The 18,613-nt window shown below is 43.6% G+C and overlaps 1 protein-coding gene across 1 annotated transcript in view; it reads right to left on the bottom strand.

The window, feature by feature from the left end:
- Positions 1 to 15,984, bottom strand: part of CDHR1 (cadherin related family member 1) — a 57,011-nt gene extending 41,027 nt beyond the window's left edge. The window contains exons 1-3 of the mRNA XM_085323675.1: positions 15,851 to 15,984; positions 6,832 to 7,725; positions 6,002 to 6,097 (exon numbers count right to left, since the gene is read on the bottom strand). Of these exons, the coding sequence (XP_085179801.1) occupies positions 6,002 to 6,097; positions 6,832 to 6,892 (157 nt within the window). The 5' untranslated portion in view covers positions 6,893 to 7,725; positions 15,851 to 15,984. The remainder of the gene's footprint in view (positions 1 to 6,001; positions 6,098 to 6,831; positions 7,726 to 15,850) is intronic.
- Positions 15,985 to 18,613: the final 2,629 nt, after the last annotated feature.

The following is an 18,613-nucleotide window of genomic DNA, read 5'->3' as shown; positions in this document are numbered from 1 at the left end:
CTTTTACTTGTTTCTAAAAGTGAGATGAAACATTGACATTGGCACATACTCAGTTTACTGAGGTTTCCAAGCAAGTAATGGAGGGCATCATTGATCTTTACACAGCACACTTTGCTTTCTAGATAAAGCTGATACTGCTCCATTTTTTGTAAYGCACAACATTTGTGTGCCTATTAAATTGGACTGTTGATCAAAATTTCTCTTCTAGCTCTACTAGAGTTCCTAATTTTGACAGAATTGTAATTTCAGTGCACAGTACTCCTCATATCATTAACACCATGGGAACACGTCTCAGCACAGTGTTAATGCCAATTAAAAATCTCCTCTCTGTATGCTGCCTCCACTTCCTGAAAAGAAAATAAATGAAAACCCAGTCAAAATCTTATCAGAGTACCAAGCAAACAGCCTGCTTCTGTCAGAAAGATAAGGAAATAAAGCAGTCTTTACTGGGGATATGGGAAATGTTTGCACAAGCCCAGGTCTGAAGCTCTAAGTTCCCCGAGTACCTTTGCGATGGCACAGCACGATGGGACCGGGGAAACTCCTGGGGAGCTGCACATTGCTCCCTGCTACTGCATGTTCCCTGAAGCCATGTTAGACTTCCATTTCATTTGTCTATTCCATCTTAAAAGTCATTTGTTCTTCGCCCAGCCACTTAGGTTGCAGAGCAGTCCCATGATGGCAGTGCCCCATCTTACTTCATTTTCAGCCTAGATTTATTCACAGCCAATTTTTATCCACATGCTCTGAGCCAGCACTGCCCTCTTGCTGAAGAGACACTCTCCCTTGCTGCTGCCCAGTGCTCAAGAATTGGCCCTTCGCAGCCAAGTTAAACAGGCCAAACACATTTTGGACTCATGTTCAGCTCTCCTGGTCCTCCTCTGCCACCGCAGCTGACATCTGTTAACAAGATGTTGAGAGGGACCTCCATGGGCATGCTCCCAGGCAAGTATCTCTGTTCCTAATGTCACAGCAAATACCAGCCAGCCAGGGGCTATTAGCCTGTTTGTTCCCCTACCTAGAAAGGCAATGAACAGCTGCTAATGCAAAGCCTACAGRTGGCTGCTTTACACTGCAAGTTCACCCTGAGCAAAGAGGATCTCAAGCTTCTGGAGAACATGGATCATGCACTAAGACTACCTCAAAAACTACCCCTTTTCTATTCACTACCAATTAATCCTGTTTTCTGAGCTGCTTCAGCTCCCTTCCTGCATCACTGCCGTGGCTGCCACCACACCGTGTTGACTGATGAAGCAGAGATATGGCCACAGAGCAGCAGCGCGAAAGCCAGGAGCAGCTACACCACAAGCTGAATCTCATCACTGAGGCTGTAACCCTGTGTGGCCRGGGGAGGAGGAAACAGTGGCAAGTGCTCACTCGTGGGCCCAAAACACCAACCCACGGTGGTGGCCTTGTCGGACCACGGAGAAGCAATTTGAGGCTGATGTCCTGACGTACCTACAATTTCTGTTAAAAGCATCAAAGCAAAGGACAAGGCCRTATGACCTGCAAGTGTCAGTGTATCTCTGTCAAAGGCTGCTCTGCAGGGGGTGCTCCATTTTGCCTGGCGTAAGCTCAGCTACAACGATGCAGAAGATGGGCTGTATTTAACAACTCAGTTTTGGTAGCTCTTAACTCTCCTAGGGGCAGACTTCATCTTCTACAAGAAGGTGAATATTTTTGTGTCACTGGCCTTAAAACAATTTGGCCTTTCTGGAGTCATCTGAATGTGAAGTCTTGGTGGGTCTCCAGATTTCAAGACAAAGTTTGCATTAAAATGTCCATGTCCACATGGACACCAGGACCACACCATGTAGTGTGTCTAGTTAGCAAGGAACTGTAATTTCTTTCACTCAAAATTATTTTTTGGTTTGGGAAACAAATTGTGTGCAGAAGACACTCCTTGCAGGTTCAGCTATGCCTATGATGGAAGAGATAAAGAAATACATGTGGGAGACAGCAGAGTGCCAGGGTGGGATTTCTGAGCATTGAAGGAAGGACCAGGAAATATGACAGCAGGAACTGTTACCAGTTTGGGAACCATCAGCTGGGTCAAGGAAATAGAAATGGAGAAGGTGTGCCAGATACCAAAGAGTATGAGGCAGATCTCCACAGTCAAGAGAAGACAGTGGGAAGGAACCAGACCAGGAGCATATAGGAACAATAAGGGAAGCTTGAAGGGTGGAGGGATCTCAAGTGGTAAATAAGCAACCTGGTAAGCAGCCAGGAGTTGTAGCTTTCACCACAAGGAAGAATTGGGGAGAGAGTGCACATTTGCTGGCATAGAGTAAAATGGAAAAGAAAAATGCAAGAATGAGAGGCATGCAAAGATCTCCAGAGCTCAGACAACGCTTGGACTTTGGAAAAGTAACGAACTTCRGCCTCACAACTGTGCTTCAATCCCTTGCTTCACAGCTGTTCTCACTGCCCGCTATGGCAGCTTACAGGGATTAATGAGGCAGGATGAAACAAACAACCTGAAATAGCATCCTGCACAAGCCCTAAGACCTTGATTAGGGGCACATGTATATTTTGTATGGACACAGGCAACTCTCAGCAAAGAGCTAATCACCAAATATCCCCACCTGCTCTGCCCAACAACCACATAAACTGCAACTGGTGTTTCAGTCTATAACTTTTCCCATTCTTCTTAAATTTAGCACTGGGAGAGGCTGCTGCTCTGCTGATGGCCCTTCTCATTTCAATGGGGTCTCATGCTCTGGGCCTCTAAACAGGATCTGGAAATACACAGACAGCTTCAAACTTTCACATAGAAATGGCACTTGCTGTGTTTATGATAATTTAYGGCACTAGATATGTAACATGACAAATCATCACTATCTTAAGTAGGAAGTACATTAAAAATGAAAAGAAGGTCAAGTTAAGGATRATATGGTCAAAAGACTCCTTTTCCTGAATTTGACGCATTCTTGCAGCTGCAGCATTGCAACTGCTCTTTCTGCAACCACATACATAGCCCATCTTCTCCTCTCTCAGTGCTCCAAGATGTTGGATGTTCCCTGCCCACAGATGACTGGGAACCTATCACAGTATCACAACACTACCAACTGCTTATAATCTCAGCAAGGCCAAAGACTGTAAAAACTCCTAGAGGTTTATTTAAGCTGCTGTTCGTAGCATTGCTCAGATCAGACACTGGCTGCTGCTGCAGCACAGCCAAGGGAAGTATCCAACTATGACTCCAACTTTTAACTAAGCACAGAGAAGGCTTAAGAGCTATAAGCCTATTTCTTGCAATGCCTAAACCAACGCTGAGGCGATCCAGAGTCAAATGTACGGAAGTTTTAATTTCCTGGATTTGTCACCCAGGCACAGTAACACTGAACCTGCTGCGTTCTGTGTGCCTTCCTCTGGGARTCTTCCTCCAAAGCATCCCAGGAGGGCTTGCTGTGCTGACTTGGGCTGCAGGCAAGTCTATGGTGTTGAATTGTTTCTCATTCTGCCACTAGCAGAAGCTGGAAAGAAGCTTCCCAGATGATGAGAGGACTTCACAGTACTCCCAGACTTYAGTCAGGTTGGTTTAGGGATTACAGAGCAAAGCAGCACTGGCAATCGTGTGGCAAGGCCACCACACTGAGCTTTCTCAAAAGTAAGTTCTTATCTTAACCCCTTTCCAAGGGTTCTTCTAGGTCCTTTGTGAAGTTCCAGCCTAAACTCAACACATCCTAACAGTTCACCACAGAGAAACCTTTCTGGCAGCACCTTCAGGCCAGAATTTACTTCCCTCTTGTCTTCTAAAGCACATTTTTATACAGCAAACTGGAAATACAGACCAGCCAATGTAAACACACATTCTGGCTGAAGCTAGCACACAAGAGAAACAGCACTAAAGACCAAGCAGCTTGAGCTGTATCATGATAGCAACCAAAACATAAACTCTTCAGGGACCGCCATGTACTTAGTCTGGTTGCTAATGTTACAAAAGCCCTTGCTACCACATGTTTATCACTATTCTTATTCAGGCTGCTTACAGCTATGCTAACATAGGCTATGCTCCTCCACACCACCATTTTGCTGTGTAGGGATGCACACTCATTTTTTGCCTGCCTGCAGCTCCAAACCAGACAAGCTGGGTCCTGGCACTAGGAAATCACCTGCTGTGCTTCACTGCTGTTGTCAGTGCTGTCATCTGAGAGACTTCCTGCTAGGAAGACTGCGCTGCAGCTTCACATCGTCTTCAGCTCCCCATGCCCATGCAGGTGGCTGCAGGCTGGCCGCGCAGGCTGCCAGCTGTGGCGTGGAGAGGCTGATGCTCTGTAAGTGCCTGGGAGCTGGCGCTGCACCAGGGACTGGGAGYCTAATGGCAAGTGAGTTTCACTGCCTGAGGTCTCAGAGCTGGAGCTGGCAGGCATCACCTCAGATGAGCTGCAGCAAGGGTCCCGTTTTGTGCCTGGGACTGCCCAGCATTACAAGTCTCACCAACACTAGTAGACAAGTGGTTCCACTGGCTAATCTTATTCTAGAAATCAGCACAGCTGTCCTGATTGTAAAAGCTGAGCAAGTGTGATTTCCATGTGCATGAACACAGGCAAAGGTACCGCGCAAATCACAGCTTCCCCTTCTGCCTCTGGCTTTTCCTCGTGCCACCGCGTTGCCGTTGGCCTTCAGCTGAGCTTTCCGCTTGAGCTTGACTGGGCTTACAGCAAAGCCCTGCTGCACCATAAGCAAGTTCTCCTCACGCTCGTCCGCCCGATGTGTCACTTCTGCGCGGCGTGCTGCTTTCCAAGGCATTGCCGTCTCTCCCCCCCACCTCGCTGGCTGAAAAATTGCTCCCATTATGTCCCTTCTTCCAAACCACCCTCTCCTCGCCCCTGCAGTCTCAGTGTGGATCCTGGGTGGGATCTGCATCCCCAGGCCCAAAAATGAGACTCCGAGTGAACCCCAGACGGCCTCACCCRGTGGGGAGGCCGGGCACCCAGCGGCACCGCCAGGCCTTGCAGGGGTGGCGCTTGCTTTCCCTTTGCCCCACGGTGGGCCGCCTCCGYGGCCGCGTCCTGCGCGGCTTCACCCGGAGGGACGGCAGGCGCTCCTCCACCCGGGAGCGCCGGCAGGCTGCTGAGCCCGGGGAGCCCGCCTTCACCTCGGCCTCKCCGGGGAGCCRGGCCCCGGGGGCGCCGGGGGCACCCTCTGCCCAGCCACGGCGCCTCTCGGCCCGGGCAGCTCCCACRCTGCTGCTCGGGGGCTCCCTTCTGCAACAGCTGAGCGCTTTTCTGATCTAGCTGCTCACAGCCGCAAACAAACGGCAGCAAATCCTAAAACAAAACCTCAGTGATGCATTTGTGCAGAGAAAAAAAGGTGTTTATCACGGTAATGTACTTTACATAAAATTTTGTATAGTTATAGTCCCCTCCACCCTGGGGAAACTATTGATTACAAACCACCTTTTTTGATTTCAGGTAAACTTTTCTTAGTGCAATCAAATTAAAAAAAAAGAACATGAATTTTCAATAATACAACCAAACCTTTTTTTTWAAAAAAGTCAAACATTTAGAGAAAGCAATTTTCACTCTAAGCAGAAACATTTTCTACCATCTGCACTGCAAACATGAAAAACATAACAACTTTTTGAAGAAAAATCTGCCTCTTATTTTTCAATGTACAGCTTGCTTTGGGGCAAATAAAGTCTGAAAAAATTATTAGGAACCCTGCTTTCTTTGCATAAACATTTGCAGAATTGGTGATAAATCCCTTACCACCAAGAATTTTTTTTTTTTTTTTTTTTTTGATCTCAAAGGTCCGTGCTCTGGTACTGTGAATAGCTTAAGAGACCATGAACAGGAAAGCTGAAATACATGTTTTAAATTACACCTACAATTTAAACCTATCATTTGAAATTGAGGGCAATTAATACCTGGAGGGAAAAAAAAACATGCAAGGCCACAGTATGTAATAACACTTGCAACAAAATGTACTTTGCTAATCAAAAGGGCAAGTGGCTACAGTTTCTCTATTCAGTTAAATAAATAATTTTAATACTGACCAATGGGCGTGTCCTCCGAAAGGCTGAGAAGTGCCATGTTCCCGTTTGTGCTTCTGTCTCCATTATCAAAGAAATAGGGGGCATAATTTGCCTGAACTGCAATTAAAACAAAAGCCAAAGAAAAGTATTTCATAGATGACAGTTACTTGGCTTGCTACCCTAGCTCTGAGTAAATTTAAGCTAGGTTGGGAACAGCATGAGTGCATAAGACATCAGTTGCTCTAAGGGACTTACAAAGTTATATATGTACAGATATTTGTATTAAATTACCTGTACATGCTGCTGTACCAGTATTCACATAGCAGCAAACAGAGAGTACAGTAAAAAAAAACAAAGAACCATCATCCAGCAGTATGTCTCTAAGAAATCTCATTCAGTTCCAGTCAGTTTCACTGCAAAATTAACCTTTTCAGCTTGTAATGACTGCACACTTCTCCCCTACCCTACGCATGCGAGTCTGAAACTTTCCCAACGCCAACCTGACCCCATGTTCTAAACATATTCTCTCTTAAAAGTATGCCTACTGCATGAGCAATTAGCCATAATTAAATCATTACTTACTTGCTGCCAGACAACAGCAAAGTTAAAAAAAAAAAAACAAAAAACAGCAAATTAGTTGTCATTCTACTGACTGTTAAGAGATTCAAAATAGCCCATTTCAAACAAAACTGCAAGTATATAAGTACAGTGGGTAACATTTGCAAAGGGATCAGTCTCTGAGGAAAATATTTCAGGACCACATTACCACACTAGTAAGGATTACTACAGGATTTAAGGTTATGCTTGTATCCTCCTGTATTTTTAATTAACAAAGTGATTATTGTACTCACCCAGGCAAACGTGCACCAAACTGAGAAATAAGGAGGGCGTAAAATGCCTTATATGCGTCATTCCAATGAAGAAGGGGCCAAAGTCTTCTGTTTCAAGGGTTTTATTTTATTTTCTCTGAAGAGACTAGGAAAGTGTCCTTCAGACTGATGTAGTGGAGAAATGTGCAAGAGGCAGTAACAGATGTTAAGATGTTAAGCGGATGACACGTCTTAATTTCTGAGGAATTTAAAGAAGCTCCTTCCTACCACCTAATTAGACCAATTACTTTGCAGGGAGCAGTGGGACTCATTTCTGAGATGAGATTTGGAGGAATCAGTGTAACTCTCWGAGGTTCTGTTGTTAGTATTGTATTGGTGTTGCCTAAATGCGCAAGTCAGAGAGAAGGTAAAGCTGAAAGCTGTTTTCTTTCCAAACTCTGCCTTTAATTCTCACAGTCCTCTATATATTTTTAAAGCTGACAGAGGCTTTTTCTTTATTTTATATTTGGTAATCTTGAGAAATTACAAAGGAAGAAACTCTAAAACTCTAAAAGTTCTCTATTGCAATGCTTTTAAATGAGATAGAAGCTACACTTTCTTCCCGGCAGATGCAAGGTATTTACACTGGTGCTGAATGCACATACGGGGGGTGCAGGCGAGATGGGTGCAATTGCCTGGCAGCCCTGTCCCCGCACTCAGGCTCCATAGTATAGAAGGCCTCAGCAGTCAGAACCTGGTACAAATTTATAGCATACCTTATTCACTGGTCACCAGAACCACAGCATGAATGAACGACGGAGGAGACTGTGGGGAGACAAGTCTTTGCAGCAGACACATTGCTGTGAAGCTCCTGAGCATTCCCGCCATCTCTGTAGGCCCCTAGGACCTAAGGTGCTCCCGCGTGGATACGTCTGCCTGCAGAACAAGTTAGCTATAAGGCCTCCAGAAGAGGAACATGCAAATGTTTAGTGCAAAATATTAAAAAAAACTCATCATTCACATTGGGACTTGCCAGAGGATGGCATAGACAGCAAAAGCTTAAAAGGAAAGGCTTAAACAAATTCATGAAGATTATGTCCATGAGTGACTATCATACATGATGATACTGATGCAAACCTGGGCAAAAATAATCCTAAATTATTACCTGCTGGAAGCTGGGAAGTTATACCAGGGGAAGGATCAYTCTGTATTTGCCCTCTTTCTCTTTATCCAAGCATCTCCTACAAGAGCAGACCTTTGGTGTGACTCTCTCTAACCATTTTTATACAGCAGCACTTGCGAAGACTCCATGTCAAACCAGCACAGTGACTTCAACAGTTCCCTATAGACCTCAGAAGAATCTGCAGCAAGCAACTAACAAAATCAAATCTACTCTTAATGCCTTTAAATTCACAGTACAGGGATCTAAAGCTGAAAACTGGGTGGAGAAGGGTTCACAAATAGAAAACAGATAATAAACACAAACTGTGATACAGATTTAACCCTGCTACCACTGTCAACAGTAGCATAGTACACCTGGCAAAAGCACAGAACTACACCTGCAGGGTGCCCAAGAAGCTCCATTGCTTTACTGCCAGCCAGAGGAGGCAGTGAAAACATCAGCCACTTGGGAAGCATGAGGCATGTGCAACACCTATTCTTCAAGAAAAACCATAAACAGTACCTAAACCTCCTCTTACGTGCCTCCTCAAGCCAGAACTGATAATACACTTTTCTACAGGGTATTTTCCTAAAAGTGGTGGGGAGACAAAGTCAATAGTCAAAGTTAACACCTGCCTGTTCCCCTTGCTGCAAGCCCCAAGCGATCTAAATCTCTAGTCAGTATCTCCAAGGGAGCAAAACGTCTCTTGAATTTCAATGAGTTTGAGCTCTTAATCTCCCTAGAGTATGAAAATCCAGCTAGTATGCCTTTATGCACTTAGTTATACACCTAGTACAGTTGAGCATCAATAGTCTGACAGATTTATTTTTCTCACAGAAAATATTCCTTCATCAAAGCTAATAGGATTGACAAAACTCAGCTCATTTTTATGATTTTCCTCCTGCCAGCTCCAGCCCGTCTTTCCTCCCTGCGCCTTCAAGAATCTTGGAGGAACCTGGGCCCAAACATGGTTACTCTTCATCATCCAAAACCCAGACTTAAGCCTAGAACTAGTCTCCATTAATCAAGTACAGCCAGCACAAAACAGGCTTCCATCAGTAGTGACAGTTGCCCCTTTCCTGCCTCTGCCTCCCGAAGGAATATGGAAATCCTGGGCCTCTCCAAGGTTTCTCAAGCTCAAAGCCCCACCTAAAATCTGCGCCAAACCAGGACCGACAACAGATGCCAACACTAGAACGAAACACRTGGCCTTGAGGTGTTATCTACATCAGCCCTCACTCAGGCTACCAAGCTTGAATAAAATGCCAACATTAAAACAGTCATCGGTACAGTATCAGCACCACAYGGTTGGGTGCTGAGGTGCAAAACCTGGGAAAGGGAGACAGCAGCACATGACCCTGGGAACAGCTGCTTCCAGAAGTCTCAGCCCGGAACAAAAAATACCGTACGACCACAGCCCCCATGCCAGGCAATATGTATAAGGAAGTTCTCGCCAGGAGAAGGGGCAGGCATACTCCCAAGAGTATCTATCTCTAAGACAGCAATATCAATACAGAGCTCAGTGGTGCCTCCATGGGGAGAGTCGAAGGAGGCCTGTTCACAGCTGGCAATTTGCAAATGCCCTTATCCAGTCACCAGCATCCCAGCTGGCACTAATTTCCACCTAGGTTGGCGGTCTGAGCTGAGAGGGTAGACAGAGCAGGCATGCCGATAAATTATGCTTCCCACATTGTGGGTGGCCCTTCCACCTCAGAGCAATCATGTTAGAGCTGCCTCCCTGGGGAGTGCCTGCCTGGCACATAAATGTGAGATTTTGACTGTTCTGCATTTCAATCAGTTTTCTTACGCATACGCACACAATTTAAAAGTAGAAAGTGAAATAAAATTAAAGGAATAACAACAGAGAGATTAAATTATCTTCCACTCTCCTGCTCTGCTTTGTATTAACTAGGTATGCTCTTCAGATCTTATGCCTGTCTCCAGTGGAGTTAAAAAAAAACCCTCTGTTTCAGACTCTGGATAGTTTTGATCAGTAACCAAGTTCATATTCATGTAGTAACAACTCAAGTCATTTTCCTTCCTATGTTCCTCCTCCTCTGCTGTGTAAATTTGACGTAAAGAGTTATTCTGGAAAAGAACATTCAGTGATTTTTGTGTGCATGTATGTGTGTAAATAAAGTCAACATAAAAAGTGCTCTACACTTCATAGAAACCAGCATGTGCAGAAAGAGACCAAATCACACTGTGCTTTTCCCTCTCTAAATTACATGCTGACTAAAAGGAGCAGCTGGAGAGATCAGTGATACCTGGAGGCATTCTGCACAGAGCAATTTACTCAGAATTGCTAGATACAATAGCCACAAAGGAGAGATGTAGAGTCAGAGTCATTTTTAAGACCCTTCTCCTTCAAATATGATAGGGGAGTTTTAAGAACTCAGAACATAATCAGTAAGAACTTACTTACTATGGGTGGTGGGCAGAGGAAGGGCAGAAGGGTGGGCTCGAGACGTGTAACAGGTAAGGTAGACATATGTCCCACATGCCCCAAATTTGACAGAGCTGCGGCTGCAGCCAAGCCAATGTTTGCCCTCTGAAGAGTCAGGTCACCAGCAAGTCCCATGTTGTCATGCAAGTGAGAATTGTTCAAGTTGGGGGTAGAGGGACAGTATAGTGGTTATCACGTCTGCTTTACATGCTGAATGGTCCTGGGTTGAAACCCCAGTAGAACCAGCATCAGGAAATCTTAGGGAGGTTGGACTAGATGATCTCCAGAGGTCCCTTCCAACCTTACTGATTCTGCGAGAGCAAAGCTGTTCTCCAAATATTTTATCAGCAGCAGCATGTGCTGAGGTACAGTAAATGCAACAAATCCACACTGTTGTTGGATGTTAGCTTTCTGACCAGGACCTGGGCAGGTAATAGCACTCTTCATTTCAGCAAAGCTGAGTCAGTATGAGCAGATGGTTAAGATAAAGTTAAGCGTGCAGTTCCCTCCCAACAAAACCTCATTAAAAACCTCGCCCATACAGCCTGYATCACCACTTCCGCTCAAAATCCCCAGGAAGATGATTTATACTGGGGCACAGCATCATCACTSTCCACCAACTTCCAATACTACAGAGCATAAATGATTGCTGTATAAATCCCAGAACAACTGTCAATGACTATTTTGGATGACTGTTTTCATATTTTAATTATGAAGAATTTTACCCAAACTACCCTTTGCATTTTCCTAACACAGCACAACAGAAATACAGTTTCTGTCTGGCTTCTGAGAGGCCGGTGCTGAGCCAATTTGATGGTGGGAGAGCAGAGCCTAAAGTCCCTTAAATCTCTTCACATTCTGCCACTATCTCCRTGTTTTGAATTACCACCTATAGGAGGTGAAATACTATTTCACAGTAGGAATAACTAAGTAACACAAGCAATGCCTGCTCGTTACAGCAGGAAGAACAGAGRAAGTTTTATGACTTACGTATATAGCAGGTAAAGGGCCTGGTCCATCAACACGATCGGCAGAATACGTAATCATTAAGCATGCTATCGCCCACTGCGGTACTTTCCGTCAGAGCTGTTGTGGGGCTGCGATGAGAGTGGTTGACATGAWTATGCCAAATTGATAAAATGACCTGGAATTTTGGATAGCCCTGTAAGATTCAAACRTAAGCCGATAAAGACCTCTTTCTCTCCCTCACTATGTTATTCTCTTGGTACTAAYTGAATGAGTTTAGCACTTTTACATCTGAAAGGTAAAATGATCTCACAGTTAGTTTTGACCCACGAGGTCTAAGTTCAGTTTTCATCTCTGTCACCGACAAAGTACAAATAATCAGCCCAAGATCATTAAATTCACATTAAAGACATCAAAAGACAGTGTCTGTCATCAATGATTTTGGCCAAATTTATAAACCTCTCTCAACTCAGCTACAAGAACTGAAAGAAAAATTAAGAAGAGAGCAATCCACAGAAAGCAATACTGTACAGTTTGGTATGAAGAGTAGAACAACAGGAGTCATAACTCAGCTGTTTACGCACCTTTTCTATATTACAGTTCCACTGGACAACCTCAGTAGCACACAGGAGAAAGGTAAAAGCCTGGATAAAACACATATTCTGAAGAAAACTGGTAATTCAACTGTTTCAGAAAGATATTCCTCTCCTCCCCCCAAAAGAGGGGCCAAAGAAGAACGTTATTCCTTCTTGGGAAGAAAACACATGCTTTTGAGAAGTGACTACAAGTGTCTGTGTTATTTCTACTTGAACCCCCTTGAAGTGTCCTGGATTGGATAACAAAAATGAGAGTGCCTAAAATGGCTGCTTGCCATATTGCTGGACAAAGTCTGGGCAAACAAATAATTAAACTCACATCTGAATTGCAACTTTTTTGAAAGGATGTAGCCTGTCACCTTCCTCCTTGATACAAAAAATCATGGCAACAAAAGTCACAGCATGAGAAGGCTTAATTTCCTCTCAAAAGCCAGGTTTCCTGGAAGTTGCTTAATTCTTAGGTGTTAGAAGTCCTTTTTTTCTCTCCTTTTTTTGTCTTTGTTTTTGAGAATTGCACACCATTTTAGACTGTGATCTACTTTTGATCCATTCTGTCTATTAATAAATCAGACAGCTTATAAATTAAAAAGACTGGAAGACTGGCACATTAAAACTTCTGCCTTGGGCTTTGACGAAGTGTCTTAACCATTATGACTAGTCAAAAATTTCCGGTCATCATTTGCTTCTTTTTCTAATACGGAAATCACTTTTTGACCTTAAACACTTCTGTCTTCTTTCTTTGGAAAACGTTCATATTGGCTTGAAACCATACTGCTATTTCAAATATTTTAGTATTTTACATAAATATTTTCCTGAATATTATTCCACAGAGAAACTGAAAATTTCAGGGGAAATGCAAACATGGATCCCATCCAACCCGCTCTAGGGAGAAAAACTCTGGTTTTCATCCTGCTCTACTGACCGTAAAAAGTGAGACCCTTGCCCCTGCTCCAGCCATTTGTAAGGCGCAGGCACGCGCTTCATGCAACTCTCTTACAGCCCTGATGCAATGCAAGCAGGAGCGGAAGGACAGAAAGGCATATTTGTGGTGGGAACAAGCAGGAAAGCCAGAGAGATCACTGGCTCCTTCCAGCTCTGCACTGTCTCCTGTTCACTGCGTGCAAGTTATGTTTTACGCACGCCCTCCAGCCTCACAGTGCTGATCTCATATTTGATCCAGAGCAGTTAGTCTCTCTYATCCTTTCAGATTTACCTTTTTCTTCCCCTGCCAAGCACCTCCTTCATTAGCCCTCTGATTACGCATGATTACAGCCTCAACACACCTGGTCAAGTACAATTATGAGGAAACCTCTTGCAGGAGGGGAGCAGCTCCGAGGCCCTGTGGAGGTCTCGCCCCACCTGGCGTGCCATGGACATGCAAGGGCAGGCATGCCTTCCCCAGCCCGCGGGGCCAGCATTCCCCCACAGCACCGTGCCCAACTCTCCATATGCCACGAAAGCTTCACATTGTCAGAAATTTTTGAAGGATTGCTGGAATAGATTAATAAAAAGAAAATATGTCCCTGAATAATCACAAATCCTCTGCCCCCTGCTGTTTCAGAGCAGTCTCACTGTTAAATGTGGGATATCCACGCACAGCTCTAGAGATATGTAAAGTTCCTTTGTTCAGTTCTGAACTTCTTCCAGGTTATTTTTATGTATCCCATATAAACTTGACAGATACAGCAAAAAATATACCAGGAAACTTCTCGTATTTTCCAAATGGATAGCAAGGCTTACTAAGAGAAAACCAAGGTACACAGCCATAGAGCTCCTCTCACACCCACTGGAAATGTTCTTCATAATCATAACAAATTCTCGGGTAACAGGTTTAAAAAGCAAACAAAAAAAGAACCAAAACTGGAAGTCTACCTGCAGTAAAAACATTCACCTGTGTTGGCTGCCACTGCCATGAAAAGGTAGAAGGAAGCCAGAAGTCTCATTCCAACAACAGCCAGTGAACTGTTCTCATGAAGTTACAAGCCAGAGCTTGAAGGAGGAAATACTTGCTTTATTGTTTAAACACACGCAGAGCAAGGCCACGTTATGGAGGAGTGTACGGTCAGTACTTCAGAAATAAAGCAAGTTTTTCCTGTCCCTAGCTCCTCAAATTGCTTGATAAAATGGAGTCAGAATAGARTTCTCCCCTGCTTGGGGAACATTTTAAAGGCCAAACTCTACACATATACCTAAATGTAAAACCTATTTTCCTTCTCTGCAGGCCCCAATTTACTGGACTTTTGATAGTATTTCTGCTTGGCACAAACCGAAAGAAATAACTCATTGTACTGCATCAGGAACCAACAAAAGTCACCCGGGCGGYAGAGCAAATATGCCAAGGTAATAGTCTAAGAACAGGAGGTACCTGAAGGCTCTTTAGGGCAAACTGCCAGTCACCTTGAAAACCCAGTACCACTATTCTGCAGAGCCAGATAGCCCTGTTATTTCGTAAATTGCGCTACATGTCATGCTACAGTTTTAGACAAAGCTCCAGGAGGTCATTAGGGAAGCACACACATCATGTCCCTATCTCCAAAGCAACTAAGAAACATCAATGGGAGGAAATCAGAGAGAAAGCATACAGCAAATACCTAGCAATCTCAGCATTACCCTACTGACTTTCAAACAGATACAGATGTCAAAGTGCTTCCCAACAGACCAGACTTTTTTTTCCAAGTAGGTGAATTTGGGCAAAAAGAAACACTGTATTCTTTCTATAGGAAAAAATTCTAATCTGCAAAATAAAAACCTCGGATCACTTGCCTGCATGGTTTATTGTGAATTATACAATCATTCACTGTTGGTGGTCACAAAGAAAGTCTGGAAGAATTCCTGGGAAGGAGAAGAAACTCTCCCAGCGCTTCATCTCACATATGCCTCCTCCTGGTTGCAGTTGGCCAAAGGGTGTTTTAGAATTTGCAAAAAAGGCTCTGTGGGCAATGAGGGAAGGGAGAACATTTGCCACAGTAGCTCAGTAATGAAAGCTCCTGCTAAGCCACCTTTCTACCTTACAAAATATTGAAGAGCACTGCAAAAATCCATTTACAGTTCAGTAACCTTGGTCTTTTAGAAGCTATTTATCATTGACAAAGATTACGCTACTCATTTTGCTTTTTTCAGGGATAATAAACCGAGAACAGTCCCTAGACTATCCTGGTATATTTATCTGCCCTATATTCACTTTGGCAGCATGACCACTGATAGATGTGGTGCCGTGGAGCATGACACAGACCTGTTTGAAAGAGGCCATTTAACAGCAGACAGATAGTCCAAGTTATTTATGCAAGAACTACTATAGCTCATTGTTTTGCCTGTAGAAATAGCACATATATGTCATAGTCTGTACAGCTGGGGTATGAATAATGAATGAATCAAGATTTTGCAATTTAGTCAGTRTAGCTGAGGAAAGTAATGGGACTTGTCAAGGCAAGGCAATAAAATGCYCGTGTTATCTCTCTAAGTCTTCTGGCTAGCATACGTGCCACAGACATCACTGTACAGACACTCTGCTTACAAGACAATAGTATAATTTTATGAATGAGAGAACATATGAAAATTAAAGATGCTCCTTTCACTGCCACACATAACCAAAGGCAGCAGCTGAGTATAGGAACGGCACATGCAAAGATAATAGGTGAACTACAGCCTTGGCCACAGGACCAGCTCTAGACAGAAGCATAACTTCGCTCTCAGTGGTGGAGGGAAGGATGAGCAGACCCTGGATTTTATGCAGCTAAATGCTCTGCAACATGGTTGCAGAGGGGTCTGCCTGTGGCTTCTTGCTAAGAAGCAAGGCATATGCCTCCACCGTTCTCCAGAAGAGTGGTGGAGAGACTCCACCAGAGAGTCCTTCTGCTCAACAGCTCTCAGACTAGGCCCTGGGGAACTTACCGAGGTACGTTATCTTGCGAGGACTGGGAGATTCAAATGGCTGAGGTGACCCTCCACATTCACTTAGGAACTCAGTAACAAGATGAAATCTGAGTAACTGGAGAGCCTCTTATACCACAGTAGTGCTTGTCCTTAACCTAAGAAACAAACTACATTTCAACAAATTGTAATTTAGAACAAGAGGACTAAATATTCAATTTTGAAGTAATCCTCAAAAACACATAGGACTATCACCATATACAGTCTCCAGCAACTATCTAGTCTTTGACTGGACATGATCAATAGCCTGCAAGTACATTGGTTCTCAGAGCTGTCAAAACAAGTAGTTTAACCTGGCTAGAGCCAAAGCCAACCTCATGCCTACTAGCTCTGCCTACAAGCAGTGTGCCGTTACCTTCTCCTCCCAACTCCTTCCAGTACTTATCTCAAGGTACTGTTATAACTTTTTACAACAACCTGTTAATAAAATAAATCAATAGAGCTATTTGGAAAGAATCCCAACAACATGTGTTAATCTAAAGAATGGATAAAATATCAGGGAACAGCCTTCCACATGTGGTAATTGCAGGATTCAGATCGTGATTATGTGACTTAGCAGATCCAAAAGTTATCACAGCGAAGGCTAAAATCCAAACTAAATGTCAGAAAAATCCCTATTCGTCCTGTGACTTTGACATGATTATATGGTGCTTTTAAACAGAGATGCTTGCATCCTGTAACTGAAATTGTCCTTAGCACAAAAAAAGATGCCTAGAAATAACAAATACAATGCCCTGCTATTTTACAACTGGTCTTTCTAACAGTCTGGAGCCTGGTCTGTTTTACAGACTTAAATTCCTGCACTCAAAATATTTCAGCACAAGGAGAAAAACTTGGGGAAATTCAGAGAGCAGAGGAATTGCTCCGAGATGAGATCCGACACAGATAAGGAATAGGTGGGGGACAGTGAAGCCAGGAAATGTAAGATGACTTTTCCAGATAGTGAGAACACACGAGGAAGACCTTGAACCAGAAACTGTAAAAACATGTCAAGAAACRGAAGAAAAACATAGAAAGAAAGATGGAGGAGAAAAGAGAAAGTGGTTTTGTGCAACAGACAGAAAAAAAAAGTGCAAAGCACATTTCAAAATAAAATTGCATTGGAACAGTTGACTTAACTTCTCAGACTTCAGGATCTGTTTTCAAAACTAGTCAGTCTTGACTTTTCTCTGTGAAAGTCTAGGGGAATTCCTTTCAAAGATCATCAAAGACTGAGTTTACCAGGTTAAGGGCAACTATATTCATATTGCTTTGCTAGACATAACTTCATCTCAGATTTTCATCTCTCTTCACCTTTCACCCAACAGAGATTTTTATGGAAGAAATAAGAGGAATTGGTACATGTTTAGTTAAGCCAAAGGATAGGGCTTAATTGTTAACCTCAGTAAATTCAAAAAACTTCAAGATAAGAGTCAAGTGACATTGCCACCGTTTGTTGTCTCCCAAGTAGTGAAAATTTAATTGAAGAGTTAGTAAGTATTTTATAGAGGGACTTGCAGAGGGACTTTCATCTCATTCAGAGGTTTGTTTTGTTTCAAACCACCTCAACGCTTCTCTAAGAGCATTTGTAAACTGATAGAGTTCTTCGTGCTTTTTTGTATGAAAGTATCTTCCTTCCCAGGCATGGGGAACTTCCAAGATGCAAATAGSTTTTAGCATTTCTCAGTGCAAACAGCACACCTGCACCACACAGCATCCACTGATTGTGACACAGGCTCTGCAACAACACAAACGAGAACTTTTGTCTCAGGAGTCCATGTAGCAAAGATGGTATTTTCCAGTATGCTCCAGTCTTGGGAGCTGATTCTGAAAACATGTTATAGAGATTTGATTTTCAGAGATCAGGGCAAGCTATATTAGCAGAAGACTAACCAAACAGCACCTCAAGAACATGTATTTTCCCTGCTACAGCTGGGATCACCACTGATGACCAAACAAAATCACTGAATCTAGTAGCACTTTACTGAATGATCTCCCAGCGTCACCTTGCCTGTCAGGTCAGGGAAGCCCTGCTACTGTTTAACTTCTATACTAGAGGTCCTACTACCCCAGGAAATATTAGTTACTTTGACCACACTACAYTTACCACAATTGCACATACACATTGGTGCTGCTTGCAGATCGTACTACTGCCTAGTGCACAGCTGATCACAACCAGCCCTTGAGCAGGCATTCTTACGTACACTGAACTTTTGAATGTTTGGGTTTGGATGTCTCCCTTGCAAGCTTTAAATCTTCTCCTGCAAGCACCTGTGCTGTACTGCCAGCTGAGGCTAACCAGCTCTTGAACTAACATGCCAGGAGCACAGTTCAAGTCTCTGACAGAAAGTGGGCTTGGTTTGACAAGTACTTGCAATCATAGAGATTTTGAGTGTGTCAGGCTGCAAAAGATGGACAAATTATGTTTAGTTTAGCATCCCCCAGACACACAGTGGCCTGATTTCTCTGATTACGTTTTCAAAGGCTAGCCAGATGGCATTATGGCTGTAAGGTGCTTATCTTACAGCAAATCCCTGTCCTTATCCATTTCCTCATGAAAGAGGCATCAGACTGAAAAAGTGGAATTAATCCCACACCTGAAGATACTTGCAGGCAATGTCTCTGAAACACATACTGGCATAAGAGATGAAGAATTGGCTAAACCCATTTCCAGACAACTGCTCTTTCAGCAGAGAAACTCCTACCACTAATACACTGAAAACACAGAAGTCACTTCTGCACCCA

Source organism: Rhea americana, unplaced genomic scaffold, assembly GCF_003343005.1.
Source record: "Rhea americana isolate MKP2758 unplaced genomic scaffold, rheAme1 scaffold_86, whole genome shotgun sequence".
In the NCBI taxonomy this organism is placed as follows: domain Eukaryota; kingdom Metazoa; phylum Chordata; class Aves; order Rheiformes; family Rheidae; genus Rhea; species Rhea americana.
The sequence above is the reverse complement of the archived record's forward strand: the minus strand, read 5'-3'. Positions and strand labels throughout refer to the sequence as shown.